At 36.8% G+C, this 19857-nt stretch overlaps 1 protein-coding gene across 1 annotated transcript in view; it reads left to right on the top strand.

Moving 5' to 3' along the window:
* The window catches only part of KCNH8 (potassium voltage-gated channel subfamily H member 8), a gene marked incomplete at both ends in the record, with an annotated part of 203538 nt that overhangs the window by 67029 nt on the left and 116652 nt on the right, over positions 1 to 19857 (top strand). The window contains one exon of the mRNA XM_082015386.1: positions 6134 to 6265. Coding sequence (XP_081871512.1) covers positions 6134 to 6265 — 132 coding nt within the window. The remainder of the gene's footprint in view (positions 1 to 6133; positions 6266 to 19857) is intronic.

Raw genomic sequence — 19857 nt, 5'->3', positions numbered from 1 at the left:
ATGTCCTTAAATGCAGTTTTCTTTTCTAATCTGGATGGAGATCAGAAAAGGAAGTTAGAGCAGACAAAAAGTAAGTAGTATGCTTATGGATAACGAATGTCACATGGCTTTAACAGGCATTGCTTAGTTTCTCTACTTTTGCTCAATGAAAACTCATATGTAACTAGAGGACTTTGAAACGGAGTTTCGTTAAGTAGGAAAGATAGAGTTATAAAGGGAGAGAGAGAAAAACTGAGTAAACAAAGCTGAAATGTAGATGTGCTGCAGCTCATAAATTAGTTTGCATGAAATGTGCACTGCAGACTGCACTAGCTGTTGCATACAAAAAATATGAAGAACAGTAAGGTTGGAAAAGTCACGCACTCAGACTAGGCGCTGCCGTAATACAGGCAGTCTGTGTCCACGTAGTGATAAATGGAAACTTTGATGTCGTAAGTTAAGCCTCTCTCTGCTTAACAGTGGCATTTTGCAGGAGAGGCAAGGATAGGAGATTGCTGTGCTGAAAAGTGTCTCTGCTTAGAACATCCTTTTCCTCTGTCTCTCTCCCCATCATGGCAGCGTTAGCAGATAAAGATAGACATGTTGGGCAACATGACATATGAGTCCTGGGTTACTTGGCAGTAGAGGGAGCAGAGCACGGGGGCCTGAAAAAGAGGGTATTCTCTGATGAGATTTGATACATTTGACTAGTTTAGCATGGTACTCCATAGCCTTTACAGAGGGATGCAGGGATATTTTTAATGGCAGTTTCTTAATCAGCCCCACAGGATTAGCACTTACCTACGTATTCATACTGAAATACAATTTTTACTTTAAGGTATCTTACCTATCAACTTTCCTCTGCCAAATTCTTGGGATACCGCTGTTTTCTGGTTTAAGACATTTTGGAATGGATTTACATTGACTGTTAAAACTTGTAGCATGATCTGTTGGCCATACAGAACCTGAGTAAACAAGTTCTTGAGCCTTCTTTACTACTCCTGTGAAAGTGTTAGCACAACCGTCAGTGACCATATAAGTCAACTACCTGATAGCCCATATATGTTCTTGTTAGTTTTCTTGCAGCCTCATCAGACCGAAGACTGTCACTAGGATGTAGCACACAGGCTGTCATCTACAGTAGCAGAATTCAAGGGAAAAATATGTAGGCTTTGTTAATACAAACATGTGATTTCTGCAGAGATGACGGAGAAGAATGAGGTGCTTATTTGCTTAAAGCAGCAAAACCTTTCGTTAGCCAATGTTAATTGGTCATTGTCAGAGATGTGATATTTACAAGAGAGAAAGTACTCTAATTGTAGCTATACTTTTTCTTTCAGCTCTATTCCCATTCTGTTTAGTTCAGTTGCCTTTTTTTTAATGCATTATTTTTTTCTTTGCTTTTTGCTCTCCTCAAAAAAAATGTTGACACCTTGTCAAAACCACAGAACATTGAAAACCAAATGTTATCAGTGACACAGGGAATCTTTGGATAAGCTAATGAAAAAGCCAGCTTAGTTTCCTCAGGCAAAATTTTTGTCATCCTGATTTGTCAGTCTTGGAGTCCACACTTTCTGTGGTGGAAAAGTGGAAATGATCAGGCTAAAACTTCTCTGGCAATATCCAGCAGAAGGTTAACAGTTAGTAACTGTGTAAATGAGACTGTGTTGTAATGCTGAAGATTTAGCATCAACCTTCTTGAGAAGTTATTACTGCGTGAAAATACTTTTATCTTTTGTCTTTTACATAACAAATCCCTGGAAATGGGGTGGTGTGTTTTAATTTTTTTAAAGACTTCATTTGCATCTGCTTAAAAGAACACTTAAGTTTACTAAGTCGAATACTGAAATGTAAAGAAACGTGCCAGATTTATGAAGTCTTTTGCAACCGAATTCTTCCCTCTTATGCTTATATATCATGATAATTATTACTTGAAAAGTGATTGTTTTGTGCCACAAGACTTGTATATCTAATATGCAAAACATTTACACTTTCTATTTTTTCTTCAGGTACTTGGTTTCTTAAACTATGAAGCGTTTCATTTGGTTAGTCTTATATGATATGCGCGGATGCAGAACTTCATGAAAGCACTCCGTATCTTAATCCCTCTTCCTCTCGCCACAGAGAGGTGGAGATGAATCACTGGAATTTGTTCATTTGTTATTTCTTGCCCTTGAGTGATGGAAGGAGCAATACAAGCTGGCTCAATTTCTGTCTGGAGGGTGGTGTGGCAAGCAAAGTCTTGAGGAAGTGAAGCTCTGGGAGTGGATATAACCACTGATGGTTGACACATGGCAAAAAATGAAGACTTAAGTTTGCCTGCCTGGACAGAAGTACTCCCAGGTTGTCTAGAACGAAAGGAGGATTGGTTCTAAGTAACTCCTAGGAATATGTGGGACTGAGAAAATACTTACTGCAGAAAAGTTCAATTAAAATTTTTGGGAGATGGATGCAGAATTTAATTATTTTATTAAAGAATTAAATAAGTTGGTTGTCTGCAATACCCAAATATCCACCAAAGATTTCCATTCTGACTATTTCAGTGAACATTGTCTAGGGTGGGTATGACTAAAGATTGAATGAGTAGTATTGTGGTGAAAGGAATGCTTGCCTCTGAAGGCATTCTGATGGCAGGGTTTTGTATAAAATCTCCCTTTTAAATTCCTTGGTCTGTTCACTTTTGTTTTGATTTCAGTCTGAGGACAGACTTCTAGCTGTCAGAGCGAGGGAAGACAGAAAGGGTGATTGAGAGAGTGACCATAAAGCACTCTCTTTTTTATGTATATGTAAAAGGTGGACTATAGCCAAATTACTTTGTGATAAGATTATGCTTCATTTGGTCTCTTTTCTCCTTTCCTATGACGTGCTTATATAAGCCTTGAGGATATTAAAATATACTTTGAACCTTTAGTTCATACTGTAAGAGCAAGATTAGACTCCTTCTCCAAGAGTGATGGCTTAAAGCAATAAAGAGAGGGGGTTTTTATTTATATAAATAAACTTCCAAAAGAAATTTCTTTGATAGACAACTCTTGACAATATAGAAGACCTTTGTATGCACCATTTGAAGCAGGGAAGGGATTTCTGTTTCACAGATGACTGCACTCAAAAGAACTGTAACAGAAGAGGGCACTACTTTTTTAGAAGAGTACAAAGTTCTTCTTTTGGCTTATAGAATTATACGATGCTGGCTTTCAGTAAAAGCTATGTAACAGATTACATTGGATCAGTATATTTTTCCAAGAACGCTCCTCAATACTGAAAGGCAGAACACTTCTGTTCTTGACAGAGTGCAAGCATGTATTGGCCTAGTCCTGACCTAAACTGGATCATCTTCTCTAGTCCTGAAGAGCACTTCATATTCATTTGCTCCTTCCAGAGTAAAAACAGAAAAACAAAAACCAAACCAGCAAGCTCAACTTAGGACTTCTGAAGACTAAGTGTATAAGTAATGCCAAGACTGACAGCTCCACCATGCAGTGCACTAGACTGGGACTCTTTGGAGAGAAGTGGCCTGTGCATGTATCGGATATTAGTGGTGCATACCATTTTTTGTGCATATTTGCTTTGCTTCATTAAAATCTTTTCAGACATATCTACAGAGAAGGAGGAGGAGGAGAATGAGGACAGATAACGATAGAAAATATGATTGAAGAGTAACAGCAAATGACATTAAATGATGACAGGATGTGGAACTATTTCAGTGACTAGTGTTCACCTGCAAAGAATTCAAATGCACTTTGATTATACAAAAGAGGAAGTTCATTAAACATGAAACATTATATGGATTTGTCTCTATTTCTAATTACGAACCATGTTACAATAACTTCCCTAAACCTACAAATCTATAACTGCAGATAATATAACAACCAGGTGTGCTTCTTAGCGTAACTGTCTCAAGTGTATTTGAACATGGCTGTTGTCTACAACTTTCTTCCAGGAGCAGCCTCGATGACTAATTTGTGTGTGTGTGTCTGTGTGTGTAGAAAAGACATGAAAAATTGAAGAGAGTAAAATATGCTTCTACTTCTGGAGGAGATGACTTTAGAAAAAGGAGTTGAGAGTGACTTCTTGTCCAACTGAAACTCCTGCTACAATGTAGCCAGGCAGAATGTAACTTTACAGGAAAGAATTTGGCCAGTTTAAGAGTTATAATGGTATTCTGTAGAGATCTGTGATTCTGTTTTTAAGTGGGTAAGACAAATTTCTTAATGCTTCTTGTCTTTGAATGCATCACTTCAGATTGATAGGGTGGTGGCTCTCTGTACCATTTCTGACTGTAACAGCACTGAGCAGTTTTTCCCAGAAGTTTTGATAAAAGAGTCAAATCTGTACAAAAATGAATTAAGGACAGGAAATTTAAATGGAAAAAGGAACAGTAGAAATATCTTGCTTCTGACATCAATTCTATCTTTTAAAAGAGCTTCTTTGCTTGCTCTGTCTTCAACCTCAAAATGAGAATATTTAAACACAATATAAATCCAGTCTGCTGCTTCCCATGATTTTTCTCTCCTTCACCAGTCGTCTTTCCTCCTGTTCCCAATTCACCATGTCCCTTCTTTAACTATTTTAAGTGGAAGCATTAGCTTCTGACTGAATTAGTAATGTTACTCTCAAAGCTGCCTGTCTGCCTCTTGGAAAGTTTGACCAGGATGGAGAGGACCAGATTAATTTCCTTTGAAGCATAGTTTTGGCCTTCAACTGTGGTGGCCCTTCAAAAGGAGAGCTGCTGTTTCAACTTCCCATGCTTGCCTACAGCCTTCAACAGGCAGTCAGGGAACTTCCAGTTGAAAACTTCAATTAAAATGATGAATTGTGATCTTGGTGTGTTCAGTTCCTTTTCAAGACTGCAAAGTTCAGAAGACAGAGGACAGAGTGGGAAGTGACTAATCTGCCGGCTCTTCCTAAGGATCTCTCCAAAGCTCATCTGATCATTTGGCAGTAGTCAGCTGTGACAGCAGTGGTCCAGGGAACTATTCCTCTTTCCTTTTATGAATGAAAGTAGACTTGTGTTTGTAAATGAATGACAAAAATAGTATGTTGGGAAGGAACATGATTATGGAAGTGTAAAGACATGTCCAAAAAAAGAAATTTAAAACTAAAAAATTAATGTTGTAACAGTACTTATGTATCTTAAAGATAGTATTAGTAGGCTGATGGTGGGTGTAGGTAGTTAATGTTGATACCCCAAAACTGGAAAACACAAAAAAACCTGGTACTGGGCTGAATTATCCCAGAATGGATAAGATTGGGATCTTGTGTGTTTGCTGAGGTCTCCGTTATCCTCCCAGTGCATTACCAGCACCTAGGCATTCGTTATCTCCTGTTCGGAGTGGTCTGAATTAACAGCAAACTTATGAATGATGTTATTGGAATTGAACAACATACCTTGCGAACAGGACACATGACACAATCTGTGACAATAACTTTTTATTTTAAGCAGTATAATTATATAGCAGGTGTGGGCAGAGGAAGGTTGACATGAATTAAAAATATTGCCAAACTCAGCATTGTCTAACTTAAGTCTTAGTCAGGTAAACATTATAGACAGTAAGGAAGATAGCCGATATTAATTTTACAGATGATGTGTGCTATTGTAAAATTCACCATCTGTAAGATGCAAGGAGTTAATTCTATTTCTATTCTAAGTCTTAAGTCTGATTAGTTTAAATATCTTTGAATTAGTGGAATGATGCTCTACCAGGTCTTCTGTCAAGAGATTTTAATGAGTATCAAGTCAGATGATTAAGGTAGAATGATTCTATAGTAAATATGGAAGCTTCAGATGTCAAGTTAACAAAGTGAAAGCTATTCCAGTAAAATAAGCAACATCAGTTGAGAATTCAAAGGAAGACATGGTTTCAGAGGAGTAAGCAGCTTCATTAAACTCTATTAATGATCCCTGTAGATAAATTTTGCATTTAAATTAATGCCTCGCTTCTAGAGAAAGCAATATTACTGAGCTTCAACCAATGATGCAGAGAGATTTACATGAGCTGAACATCTGTGATTTCCTGACTACTGACCTCCTAAATAAGATTTGGGTTTTTTTAGAATTACATTAGTTGTAGATTTAGTAGTTCACTTCCCCCCCCCCCCGCCCCCGCCGCTAGAAGACAGTTGTTTGAATTAAATTCATTCTTTATCCTTGCAGGGTCTTCATTCTGGTGTCTACTGGATATTGTTCCTATAAAGAATGAAAAAGGAGATGTAGTACTCTTTCTGGCTTCTTTCAAAGATATAACAGATACAAAAGTGAAGATTGCTGCGGAAGACAAAAAGGAAGGTTGGTGTGAATTACAACACTGATAAAGAACAAACATTGATAAGTTTTTTGGGAGTCACACCTACATGAACTCTTTCTCTCTCTCATGTACATTTTGCAATATAGACACCTCCTAGCTTTCCAAAGACAAAATTAATATATGACATGGAAGGTTGAAGTTCTTATTTGTAATTTTTTTTTTATTTACATATTGCTCCACATTCTGTAAACATGGAATCCAGGGGATAGAGTACTTTGTCCTCAAAATTAAATTTGTTTTAATATACCATGATTTAATTTATTTGCTTTCTGGATTTTCAGAGATTTGGAAAAGCTGGATGTTTTCAAGCATTCCTTATGTGAATCTGATTTCAATATGGCTGAGAAATGAATGAATGCATTTTTTTCTGTTTTTCTATAAGCAGAACATACATCTTTAGAAATTGTTTTGCCTATTGAGAAGCATGACTATTCTTATGTCATCTAATTTTTATTACACTATATGAAATTATAAGATGTATGTCTCTAGGAATATCTAATATAAGAAATACATTCTTACATTTATTTGCTTCTGAAAGGAAATAATACAAGGATTCTCTCATTAATTTGGAAGCAGACTGTGTTATGCCAATGATTCATGGCTGCCATAAAATAATTTTGATTGTATAGTGCAGTAAAGTTTTGTTAAATTCTGCTAACACAAAACAAAGACAGTGTGGAGGGATGGACATTATGCACTCAGCATTGTCCTGTGTCGTGTATCAAAGGCAGTGAATTTATTCCAGGTTTACATTTTGTAAAGTTATACTGAACTAAGACTTTAGGTTTGCAGTTTTTCAGTGTCAAAGGAACTGCCTAGGAAAAGTTTATCTGTAAGAGGGTAAATGAATTCCGTAAAATTTCATTACTGTTGAATTTTCCAATCTGGTACGACTCTGGGATTTATTTAAATTTTTCACCCTTGATAGGCATTTGATCTCTGCCTATCTCAGAAACAGTGTAGATATGACCTTAGGACTCCTCTTCTCCTTACGAGTTTCTGAAGTAGGGGAATTAGGAACAATTAGTATTCAACTTTTTCTGATTTTAAATATTAGCTTTTCAACAAAGTAGTTATATTTCAGTAACAGAGAAGTGTAATTCAGCATTCTTTTACAACATTGTAGTACTTTAAATCAGAAAATGTTATGTTACTGAATATTCTTAAATCAACATTTATGCTAATAATGTCTGCCTCTACTGTACATTTGGACAAATAATTTCCCCTTTGTCTTACCTCTTCAAGCTCCGAAAAATGGAGGGTTTTTTCTTTTATCCTTCACTTTTTGCACCGAACATATTTGAGAATTTCTGAGTTGGAAGACTGAAGAAAGGATTTGAAATAGTACACAAGTACATTTCTCAACTTTTCCTTACATTTAATTTCAACCAATTGCTTCACCTCGAAGTAAAATAGTTAAAATATAAACATATTTTATCCAGTTTCTCCTTAAGCCTTAGAAAACCTTACACCTATAAAAATTTTAGGAAACTAGTTTATTAAAACATTGTATCTGGGGCCATGTAGAAGAGAGATTGTCAGAACATCTGTGCTCTAAAGGCTAATGATTTACCTTATGAGAGATGCAAATTTGCAGGATATACCCAGTGAGAAATCACGGTTAGTATGCCCCTGATGACTTCAAATAGGTATATCACTGATTACTTGTAAAATGACAGCTATTGTTTATCTGATAAACATTTTATAGCTCGGTGCTTATTTTAGGATGGATTAAAATGATCTTCAATTTTTGATGGGGGTTCGTGTCAAATTGTAAATCTAAGCAGATTTTAACGTATGTTTGCTGTTACACATTTAAAAATTAATACCCCTGTTGTGTACTGACAGAGGAACACACTTATGCAGAGCTACATTACACCAGCAAATGCCCATTCGATTGCTATAAGCTTATGAATATTGATATTTGTCTCTCTTGTATGATGTACTCTTTAGAGCACGAACCTGAAACTTGGTTGTTCCTTCCCTTTACACTCTTTTTAAAACCATGGCAATCATTTTATGCTATGATACTTGTTTGAATCATGGCAACAGAAAGCAGCACTTAGTGTGGAGCTTTGACAAATACACTGTTTTATATGATACAGTGAGATAAGAAACAAGATTTAATCATTTATTCTAAATATTTACAAACAATTTCAGCACTTCAATTTTACATAAACCTACCTATCTATATAAAATTAAATTTAATGGTAAGTTAGTGCATTGAGTAACATTCAAATTCTTCCTGTGTAGAGTGATTCACTAGTCCTCCAGTGGTGAACATCATCTTACCATTGTCAGAGAAGAATTCCCAGTACAATCTATGCAACTGATTCAGTATCTGAAATTTCAAAATATTTAACTTCTAGAAGTAATTAGTTCTCCTTTACTTAGACCACAAGTATTATCAGGCATACAGAATGCAACTCATATTAATAGAAAATTGAATGTGTGGGTTTTTTAAAGGTGTTAAAGATCTTTTTTAATGTTCAGTGATTAACATGCATTGCAAAGTCATTGACACACATCACCAGATATTATTTACAGGGTTAATATTGCTAAAAAGATTATTTTACTTTTTTAAAGATTACTGAATTTGTCCTTTCCAAAATCAGATAACTTATAAACTTGGAGTTGAAAGCCAGGTCTTGCTATGCAATAATTGCCATTATGTGCAGTTTTCTATTGCCTTTTTGGCATCTCTCTTGTGGTTAGATTGTGTATGGTTAGATACAAACATGCTCAGAGTGAAACTCTTTTGCCTGTGCAAGGCTGTTGTATTAACGTTTTTGTTTCAGTCTCTCTTCTCTGTTCTGCTCAGAACAGACTTTTGTAATTTGTATGGAACACATTAATAGTCACATTCCATCTCCCTTTAATTTCTAAAGTCCTTAGAAAGCGATTCTAACAAAATTCCCTCATGTTCCTTTTCTCCTAAGTCTATCCTGGACCCCTTGGCATTCCACCGACACTCTATGGTAATACACTCTCACTGGTTACACCTCCAAAAGTCTTCTCCAAACTCATTCTTCCTCATGTCTTTCCTACCTTTGACACCATCTCTCTCTCCTATAAAATGTTATTCTCCTTGTACTTTCACAATGACACCTTCCTGAGCTTTATCTCCTGGGTTTATGGCCTCTTTTTTCTTGTGGATTGTCTTTTTACTTTTGCTGACCTCAGGAGTGGATAGCCTCTTCGATTTTCTGCAGACCTTTTCTTACCTATTTTATCTCATCTGTTCACACAACTTCAGTTGCTCCTTTGTGCCAATCTGCCTTGCAAAAGTCCACTTTTTTGCCTGATTTCCCTTTACCCAGCCCAAATGTCAGATGTCGTCTGTGAACTTCTCTTTTGAATGCCTCATTCTAAATACAAGTTTAACAGAATTTTTTCTGCACTTCTGTATAAAAGTTTCCAGTGAAATCAGCCCTATCAGCCAATAGGAAGAGCAGACTTTGTCCTAAGACTTTCATATAAGAAAAAAGCAAAAACACATGCCTGGGAAGTCTGGCAGTCCTTAAGAAGTGCTGTGACAGACAGCAACTCTCATATGGCTTCTCTGGTGTGGCTTGGCTTGTTTGGGGTTTTTTTAAGTTAATTTACAATCCTCCTCCCCTACCCCCACATCTGTTTTAATTGCAATGTCTAGAGGTCTCAACTTTTCAATATCAGTACTTTGCTTGCAGCAATACGTTTCCCCTATCTGTAAGTTTATTGTAGAAATACACTCTGCTTTCCATCTGCTTAATAATACCTATAGTCATTTACTGTTGTGAAAAGAAACTCAACAGCTTTTCTTCCTAAACTTGAGCTCTCTAATCTTTCCTTTCCAATATACAGGAAAAGGTATTTTTATAAACACAATGATTCCTTCAGAAACTGTTCCTTAAACAGTTTTATGGGAGATTTATTTTAGCATCCTAGCTTACAGTGAGCTACATTTTGGTAAACTGGTTAAGAGTTTCATTGTCCTTGTGGTGAAAAACTGATTAAACTGAAAATACCAGACTCCAAACCTGGACACCAATATGGTACAGCTGGGTCTGTGTTTTTTCATTTCCACATATGAACTTTCCATGATACACCTGGATACGTGTAGAAGTTAGTGAGAGTACAAGAATCCAGGTAGGGAAATAAGAAATTAAATTAGTCTGTGACTACTTTTAGATCTCTAATCTGTATGCAAATGTGTAATAATTTGGGTTATATAGATGTAGAGTTCTACTGTTATAATCACTGCTAAAATTCCCCTGTTGAATTTGACTCATTTCAAGGAGTTTCCTTTAGCTTTCATTGTTAATTTATTTGTTGTACTTAACTTCAAGAAAATTTTTAGCTCTTTGTTTGAAAACAATTATTTTAGGACAGGTTTTCTCAGCTTTATTCCAGTATTATTATAATAATGTGTGACATAGGTAGTAACCAAAGAATCACATGACAATTGAGGTGGGAAGGCATGTGGAGATTGTTACTCCGGTGCCCCTTACTCAAAGCAGGGTCAGATAGAACAGGTTGCCCAGGACCATGTCCAGATCTGTGCTGAATATCATTAAGGATGGAGACTCCACAACTTCACTGGGCAGCCTGTTCCAGTGTTTGACTGCTCACAAAGTAAAAAAAGCTTTTTCTTATATTTAAGCAGAATTTAATGTATTTAATTTTTGTGCCCATTATCTCTTGTCCTTTCACTGGGCACCACTGAGAAGATTCTGGCTTTGTCGTCTTCGCCTCCCCCAGTCACGTATTTATGCACACTGATCATATGCCTCCCTGAGGCTTCTCTGCTCCAGGCTGAACAATCCCAGTTCTCAGCATCACCTCCTGTTAGATGCTTCAAATACCTAATAATCTTTGCAGCCATTTAATGGATTTGTTCTAGTACGTCCATATTTCTCTTGTACTAAAAAGCCCAGACCTGGACCCAACACTGCATGCTGCAGACGTGTCTTACCAGTGTAGTAGAGGGGAAGGATCACCTTCCTCAACCTTCTGGCACCACTCTTCCCAATGCAGACCACAATGTTGTTGGCCACCTTTGCCACAAATGCATGTTGCTGGCTCATGTTAAACTTGGTGTCTACCAGGACCTTCAGGTCCTTGTCTGGCAATCTGCTTGCCAGCTGACTGGCCCCCAGCCTGTCCTAGTTCATGGGTTTATTACTCCCAGATGTAAGACTTTGCACCTTCCATTGCTGAGCTTGATGAGGTTCCTGTTGGCGCATTTTTCCAGCCTGTTGAAGGACCCTCTGAACCTTCTTAAAGCACAAACATCTGATGTAACAACTCCTCACTCCCAGATTGTATCATCTGCAAACTTGCCGAGAGTGCACCCTCTCCCATTTTATAGGATATTAATGAAGAAGTTAAACAGTATTTGCAATAGCATCAATCCCCCAGTCATAATGCTATTGAGTGGTTTCCAACTGGACTTTATGCTGCGGATCACCACTCTCTGAGCCCAGCAGTTCAGCCAGTTGTCAGTCCACCTCACCACTTCCTCACTTGTTTGTTGGTCATCATCTTCTTCCCATCCTGTTCCTAGTTTGAAGGCCTCCTTACCAGGTTGACCTGCCTGTGCAAAGATGCTTTTACCCTAGTAATAATGTGAATTAAAAGCTGGACTAGACCCTTTCCCACCATGGATTAAACTAAACTGCAGTTTTGTGGTTTAACTGGCTAGCTTTTTCTGGCTTCTTATTAATCCTTAGGTGTATACAAATTTCTAAGAAAACAGGTTTATTTTGATTATGCATCATTTGCTGGAGGGAGGGGTTGTTCTTTTCAGTATGCCAGAATTGAAAGACCATGTACCAAACATTTTGCTTTCCAGTTTTTTACGTAAGAAATGTCTGTTGAGGGCAGGGATGGGTGGTTCTTCTAAGAAATTCTGCAATATGCTCTTTGATTTATTCTGCTTAATTACAGTGTCAGGTACTTAGTGATTGCTCAAGCTACAGCAGTGAATATTTAGGGCACAACTTTTCATTTTAAAGCTCCTTATGCCTGTCAGGAGGCAGAATATTGAGAGGGGGATGTACAGTTACCTAGATGTACAGTATTGAAAGCAGATAAAATTGTTTCAGGGTGCTTGGGGCACCATGCAGTTCTGCCAATGGGGGAGGTGTGAGAGAAGCACAGTTCTACCCCAAATTTCACATTGCCCGAAGGAAGAACATATTGGGGAAACCTTTATTCTGCAATGACTCAGTTACATCTTCTCTAGGATGATTTTGCTCCTGGCTAACCATCAAAGTAGGAAGCATGTGCATAAATAGAAACTGCTTTCCTCCTGGTCAGTGCATGAGAGTGTAAGCACTTAGGGGACAAAAAAAAGAGCTGCCCGTCTACTCCCTGTTCCTGCAGATACATGTGAGCATATAGATGCTTTCCCTCTCCCCTTTACACCTTCTTATGCAAGCAAATAAGTTGTATTTGAGCTCTGAACCTTTAGAGACGTATCAATTTTCATGGCCATTGCTTTAGCTTTTTACCAAGTGTTAAATGCTAGTGGCAGTTCCATTCCAGCAACTCTGAGAGGCATAAGGTATGTTCTGGAGGTGAAAGGAAAGCCTCCTTTGTGGTATATGTGGAGTAAAATGAGAAAAAGAAAAGGAAACTGATTCTTGAGCAAATGCAGAGGAGCAGAGTGTATTTTGAGATATCCTGGAAGGGTGAGAGAATATATGCATTAGCAGCCAAATAGTTCATTGACTCACAAGTTCCTAGATAAACTCATGCAATCACCTATAGGTTTTCCTTAGAAATCAAGTCGTCAAATTGGGGGGCGGGGGGGATGTTTGTTTTTGTTTTTTTATCTTTTGGTTTTCATTTTGGTGCTTTTACATTTTTTGTACTAGATTTATGGAAGACTCAGTGGAAAATATCTTCAAGATTTTCCTTTTGGAGTTTCCTAGCTCAACCATGTAAGACTGACAACAGAAAGCATGGAAGAAGCAGGCAATACCTTTAGTATACATGTTGCAAATTAGAAGAGCTCTTCAAAGTTGTGTGTGTGTGAGGCATTTTTTTGAGGGGCAGAGGAAGGGTTTGTTTCAAGGAGGTAGAGGGTTTGTAAACCTTTGTACATAAAGGTCTTCTTTATATGGAAAAAATCTGAAAAGGAATACATGTCTTTAAAGACTTTCACAGGCATAGACACAGCCTGGTGTCTTACTTTTTCTTAATTAAGAGACTATGAGGACTAGAATGCATATTGCATATGTACCTTGTGTTCAGGAACACATATAAGGGGACTTGGACCATTTGCAGAATTCACTTGTAATTGCAGTTTTACTGAATGTAGTTCGTGCTGTAGCTCTTCAGAGCAACTCTGAGGACCTATACTCAGCAAATAAGTCCTGTTACAGGTGAATTTTGCCTACCTGTAGCAAAGATGGTTTTACAAATGCCACCATCCATCCTACCTTGTATAATTAAGGTTGTAAAACTGTTTTGATTTACTACAAGTCACTTTCATAGTCTGAAAATCTCATTCCTTGAGAGATAATCAGAGATACTTTCTGGGTCCTTCAATGACCACATGAAACATATACACAGACATTATAGGGTTTTCAACTTACATATGTCTTGGCTCTTTAATTTTTTTTAAAAAGCTGGTTTTCCCCTCTGTTTTAACTCTGGACAAGTTGCATTGACCACAAAACATTTTTATAGGTGACTGATCTAGTTCTGAATTATAGATAAACATAGTAAGAAAACAAGTCTTCATTTTCAAAAGACATGCTTTCATTACAAGATAGAAATTATTCAGGTGTATGTGCTCCTATTTTCACTAAAGTGTGCAAGCTTATACTTTACCATTAACTTCTGTACAAATATTTTTTTAACTAATTTTTGTAAAGATCAATGATTGTGAAATTATAATCACCTCCAATTACAAATAACCTTCCTCAAATATTCTGGAGGACACAATATCATTAACTAAAGTAAATAAAGTATGTGATTGAATTAATGGAATTAAAGGGAAAAAACAGCATTTAGGTTCAGTAACATTTATGTCCTCAAATACTACATCCTTGCACAGAAATACAACTTGCTGGAGTCAATGAAAAGTTTCTCAGTGACTTAAATGGAAATATTTAAACTCTAGGGTTTTTAAAAAAGTATTTCAAACATTCTCTGTATTATTACAGTTATGTTTTTGTTCATAATGATAAATGAGCATATCACTTTGCCATGAACTAACATTCACTGTGGGAAATAAAACCTCTTCCAGGAAATAAAACCTCTTCTGGGAAATAAATCCTCTTCAAGGAAATAAAATTACATCAAAAACCAGATTAATTTAATGATTAATAGTGTTGAATAGCAAAGAAAAGCTGAATAAGTGATGATAACACTACATTTTGTTCTGTAAGAACTACATATGACCACTCCAGTTTAATCTATAGACATGTTTTAAATTTGGTGGCATAATAAAAATCACAATTTTTGCCCTTTTGAGATGACTGTCTCTAATTGCATAGTAATAAGCTGGTAAATAAACTATTTTTACACAATTATGGTATAGTTATTTTTGAGTTGGAATATTTTACTTCATTATAAGAGATTCTGTAATTTTTAGGTAAAATCTGGGAGGAGGCAGTAGTATTAATAAACAGGGAACTAGCTTAAAGTCAACTCACCTTCACAGTTCTTCTGATGAATCTCAGTCTATTAGAAGTAATTGAAGAAAGGTGTGTCTACTTGCTTTTCTTTTTTAATTCTGAATTTTATGAGATAGACCCAAATATTGTCATCTAAAAAAGATTTATTTACCTATTTAGGAGCGTACACCCATCAACCACCAAAATGGAGATGAAGAAAGATCCCTTCTTCTGGTTTTTGTGTGTCTTTTACCACCTATCCTTTTTTTCTTAATGGTGGAAGAATCAGCAGCCCAAAATGTGGTTAAGGATTTCTTATCTCATAAGCATACCACTGTTTAAAGGTCTTTATGATCCATGAAATGTTAGTAGTAATTTATACTATTGCTTCTTTTCTCTGCCTGTTCGAAGATGAATTTTCTATGCAGGTACAATATTAAAATGATAAAAATCATACAATTGATTCCGTGTAAAACTGACCCCTTTTAAAAGTATTCTGTAATAGTATTTACAGTTTTTCAGATGGTATGTGTGTTAAGTACATCTTCTTATTGAATCAGTTAATCAGTTAATAGAATAAAAGAGCAGCTAGAGGCTAGCCTGGATCTACTATACAGCTAATAGTTCTGTGAAAATTTGGTAGTTGTTGACAGAAAGAATGTGTCATGCAACCAACAGACCTCCTGCAGCCTATACCCATGGTGGTGCTTTTATTCTGTCATTAACACCAAATGGGGTTTTATCAGTTTTCTCTTTATTGATAACTGCTGTTCCCTAGGAAATAATATCTGAAAGTTAGCTAAAGCTTTTAAAAAGCCTAGAATAATTAATACCAACCTTCTATACAACCTGTTTTTGAAGATTTTATTGTGTTCCTTCAGAATTCTTTTGTATTTCTTTCCTACAATTCTACTAGTACTACAAGACTCCTTCAAAGTTTACTTGTTGGGTGTTTCTTTTGAGGACTGCCTATGAAATGTATTTCACATTAATGATACTGCATATTATTAAGTACCATTGTCTTTCCTGTAGACGTCATTGTATTCATTTTATAGCATGTGGGTTATTCATGAGTGTCTATGCAAAGATCAAGCTTTCTGCTGCAGTTTTCCTTAACTTATGATGCAAGTGATGAGGATTTCTCAAGACTTGTATTAAAAGGACAAAAAATCTTGATTGTATTTCTTACAGGAAGCTTTTTATAGATAGAGTTGTAAGATTAATAAATGATGGAAAAATTCTTTAATAAATAGTTCATTGAACCAAGGATCAAAAAGGAGCAATTCCGTATGTGTACGATATGCCAGGTAAGATCTCACTGTGCAGTAGGGCTGTCTGGGTTATGACACCCTAAAGAAAGACACAGGAAAGGTAATGGGGGAGGCTTATTTCCCTGCCTGATTTCAGAATACAGCAGTAGGAGAGATCATGCAGGCACGCGAATATTCTGTTCCCTCTGTTTTGAGGAGGGAAGTGTCCAACCAACAGTAGTTTGAAGTCACAGTGTAAGCTCAGTTACTACCCCTTTTCACAGTGCTTCAGCGTGTACATGGAGCAGCATCATGGATCTCTTCAAGCCTGTCCATATCTGGATACTTCTTAGCAATGAAGAAATTCCATTTGTCCTCTTCTACCTTTTTTTGTTATTCAAAAGGAAATCTAGTTCATACATTCAGAAGGATATTAATTGTATGATAAATTTTTTTAGGTGTGAGCTGGCATTATCTGCTCTTTTGTCTCATGATTGACTTTAGCTTTGTAAACAACAAAATAAAGAAAAATGTCCTTAACTAATCTGCCAACTTATCCAGTCCTATGAGTAAAATGTTAGAAGAATAAAAAAATTTATCTATTTATTCCTCACACTTGCTCCTGGACCTCAGAAGAACTAAGAAGAAATCATCTCATTATTTTCTGCAAATCTATTTATGTAAGTATACACTACACTATTAAATGAACTTAAACCCTGTAATTTTTCCAGATAGCAGGCACTGTAGGGATGACTGTCCATGCAAATCCACAGCATTCTGATTGTAGCTCACTGCTTTTCTTCAGAATTCTTTCTTGCAAAGTGTTTAAAGATAGCTATATCTATACTATACTATCTTTCCTATTTTCACCCATGTGGACAGTCAGGTTTGATGCATGTCATGACTTGAGACGGTCATATTTATACTCTTTGAAGAGGATAGTCAGTGTGTCTGAATCAATCAAACAAGACAGCAGGGGCAATCAAGTAGTTGGGGCTGGAATATAACCTTGCGTATGGAGCTAATGTGGTTGTGAAGATGTAAAAAAGCAGCGAATGGTTATGGTCTTGTCCCTAGTGGTGTAATCTATTTTTTCAATGGCTACTATACTCAAAGGAGTGAAAAAAAATGCAGAAATACTGTTAAAAGGTCCAAGTCTGTAGCTTCACAGACTTTAGGATAACTCTGTCCCATTGTTTGTTGGTAGAACTACTTTCTGTGAATAAAACTACTCGGGTGTGCATGTCAGACTACTTTACCTTGCCCCTCTCCACCCCATTCACATATTGTTAGTATATCGTGTTCTGGGTTAGACTTGAGAGGCACTGGTTGCTTTCATTCGTTCTCTAACTTTATGATTGCTTAGGTAAAAGCAGATAAATCTCTTTGGTTTTCCTGTGTAATATGAATGAAACACTAGATATTAATTTTCTCTTTTGCACTCATGCACATTTGTATAGAAAAATTTCTGTGGTAATGATCCAATATCAGACTGGGAGATGATCCTAAAAGAGCACTTTAGGCATTTAATCACACCAGAGAGAAATCTAGGTAGTGTTTTTAATTAATGCATATTCAGCTGTGATAATGCATAACCTGAGGAAAAAGTAAAGGCAGTGCTTTCAAAGGGATACAAATTAGTGCTGTGAAAAATGAGGAAAAATACCAAGGCTGAGACATTTTTTGTCAATAATGTACAACCTTTCTGGCCAGAGCAGGTTAGCTTATTTCAGTATTTGGAAAGAGATTAATTTCATGGTCTCTCTCATGCCACAGCTTATCTGCTATGGAGTGAGCAAAATGCTTTTGGGTCACATCAGAGCTACTCCTTGTAGACGGCTTGACTCCACTGCAGAAGGAGATTATGGTGGTTCTGCTTGCGTGTCGTGGATTTACCTTCCAGGGAAGCTCCTATACCTGCTTAAATACAGCCAAACACAGGGCTGGAGACCTAGAACAAGAGCAGAGTGATATTCAGGTGCAGCCTGCTCATGCCTGTGGAAGAGTTCCTGGGCCATGAGCTAGTTCCTGTCACCCTCTCAGCTGTCCTTGAGAAGGAAGGTCCCCGGGAGCTGGCAGGCTGCAATGGGCTCCCCTTGGCCGTGTGCTGAGCACCCCTCTTCCAGGTCCAGCTCTGCCTCAGGAAGGAATTGTGGTATCTTTTACTTGTTACCACTTGAACCTCATGACTGAAAGAACAGTATGAGTCTTATCTCCCATTTGATGATTAAACACTTCATTTTACATTTCAAGGATTTAGAAGTATCAAACTTTATCTGAGGAATGAGAACATTATAAACCATAAAGTATTCTGGACTATATCCAGTTCTATGCTCTGACTACTCTGATGTGCTCTGAAGGAGAACAGACATAGATTTGGTTTTAATTTGGTCAGTAAAGATGAGTTTACAGTTCTTTCGCAGTGCTAGGGCAGCTCATATCTAATAGAGCTTATCAGAAGTTGTCGGGGTTTATTTTTTTAATAGATATTTAAAGAGTAGATTTTTTTTTTCCAAAGGGACAAGAAAAGAGTTATGCTTCCACGTTTTGATGCCCCAAGTTCTTATAACAACACAAACAGAAAAGTCAACAGTCGCAAAGGTTTTTGTGTCTGATTGTGCTTTTTTTACTGCAACCCCCCCTTACAAGATTGTAAATAGTCTTAAGCTGTTATGAGAATAATGTTAGGATCGGCAAAGAGATGGTGGTGTTAGTTTCTTTTCTTAGAAAAGACTTCTGAGGTTGGTATGTGTGATGGTTGTGGTGTTATACCTAATCTCATTCTAAAGAAAAAACAACACAGAAGGACAGGAAGAAGAGTTTAAAAAATGTATTACCACTTCTCTGATCAAAGAAAAGGGGAGTTAAGACTAAATTGCAAAGTATTCTTTTTAAGAGCTATTTTTGGGGATTCGATTATCATCACACAAGAAAGGGTGTGTAGAAGCACCAAGAAATAGAGCCCCAAATCTGAGCTTTTTGTAGAACAATGATTTCTCACAATATTTGTGAGATGAGAAATGCTTCTCATTTTAAGCACAGGGTAAAAATAAAACAGCTGTATTTAAAGTGTCTTTCTTCTTATGGTTGTCTTTACTATTGTATCTTTCTGCTCAGATTAGCCATGGAAAGACAAAAACAAGTCTGTCAGGTACCTACATTTTTTAAGAACCAGAAACGAACAGATGGGTGTTTATAAAAAGTAAACTGTCTCCTTCAGAATAGCGATCTGTAAACTGAGTATGACAGGAAAAGACTGAAGGTTACAGACAATAATCACACGCATACCAAGGCACACCTGGTGAACAACGCAGTTTACTAAGGATCAGGATTGCCTTTTTTTCCTAAAGGCACTGGGAAGATCAGAAACCACGAGAATTCACAGATGCCATTCACTGATTTATGTTATAAGCTATTGACATGTGCTCCAGTGATGGCATTGTCTGATGACCTCTTATCTGCACAGGTAACTCATATTTCTTTTTCTGCTAATAACTACATTTAAAAAATCTTTACCATTTCTGCTGAAGACCAAAATTATTATTACTTCATAATGAATGTTACACTTTCCTTTTTTTTCCATGCTTTTTTGTCTCTAGGAGTTGGGTGACTTCCAATATTAACAGAGGTAGCACTAATCCTTTGCAAATAGTGGAATCAGCAAGCGATGGAAATCACTTGCTGTGCAAATATGCAACTAGTAAGATAGTGCCG

The sequence above is a fragment of the Phaethon aethereus genome (genome assembly GCF_964289735.1).
Source record: "Phaethon aethereus genome assembly, chromosome: 2".
Lineage (NCBI taxonomy): Eukaryota > Metazoa > Chordata > Aves > Phaethontiformes > Phaethontidae > Phaethon > Phaethon aethereus.
The sequence above is the reverse complement of the archived record's forward strand: the minus strand, read 5'-3'. Positions and strand labels throughout refer to the sequence as shown.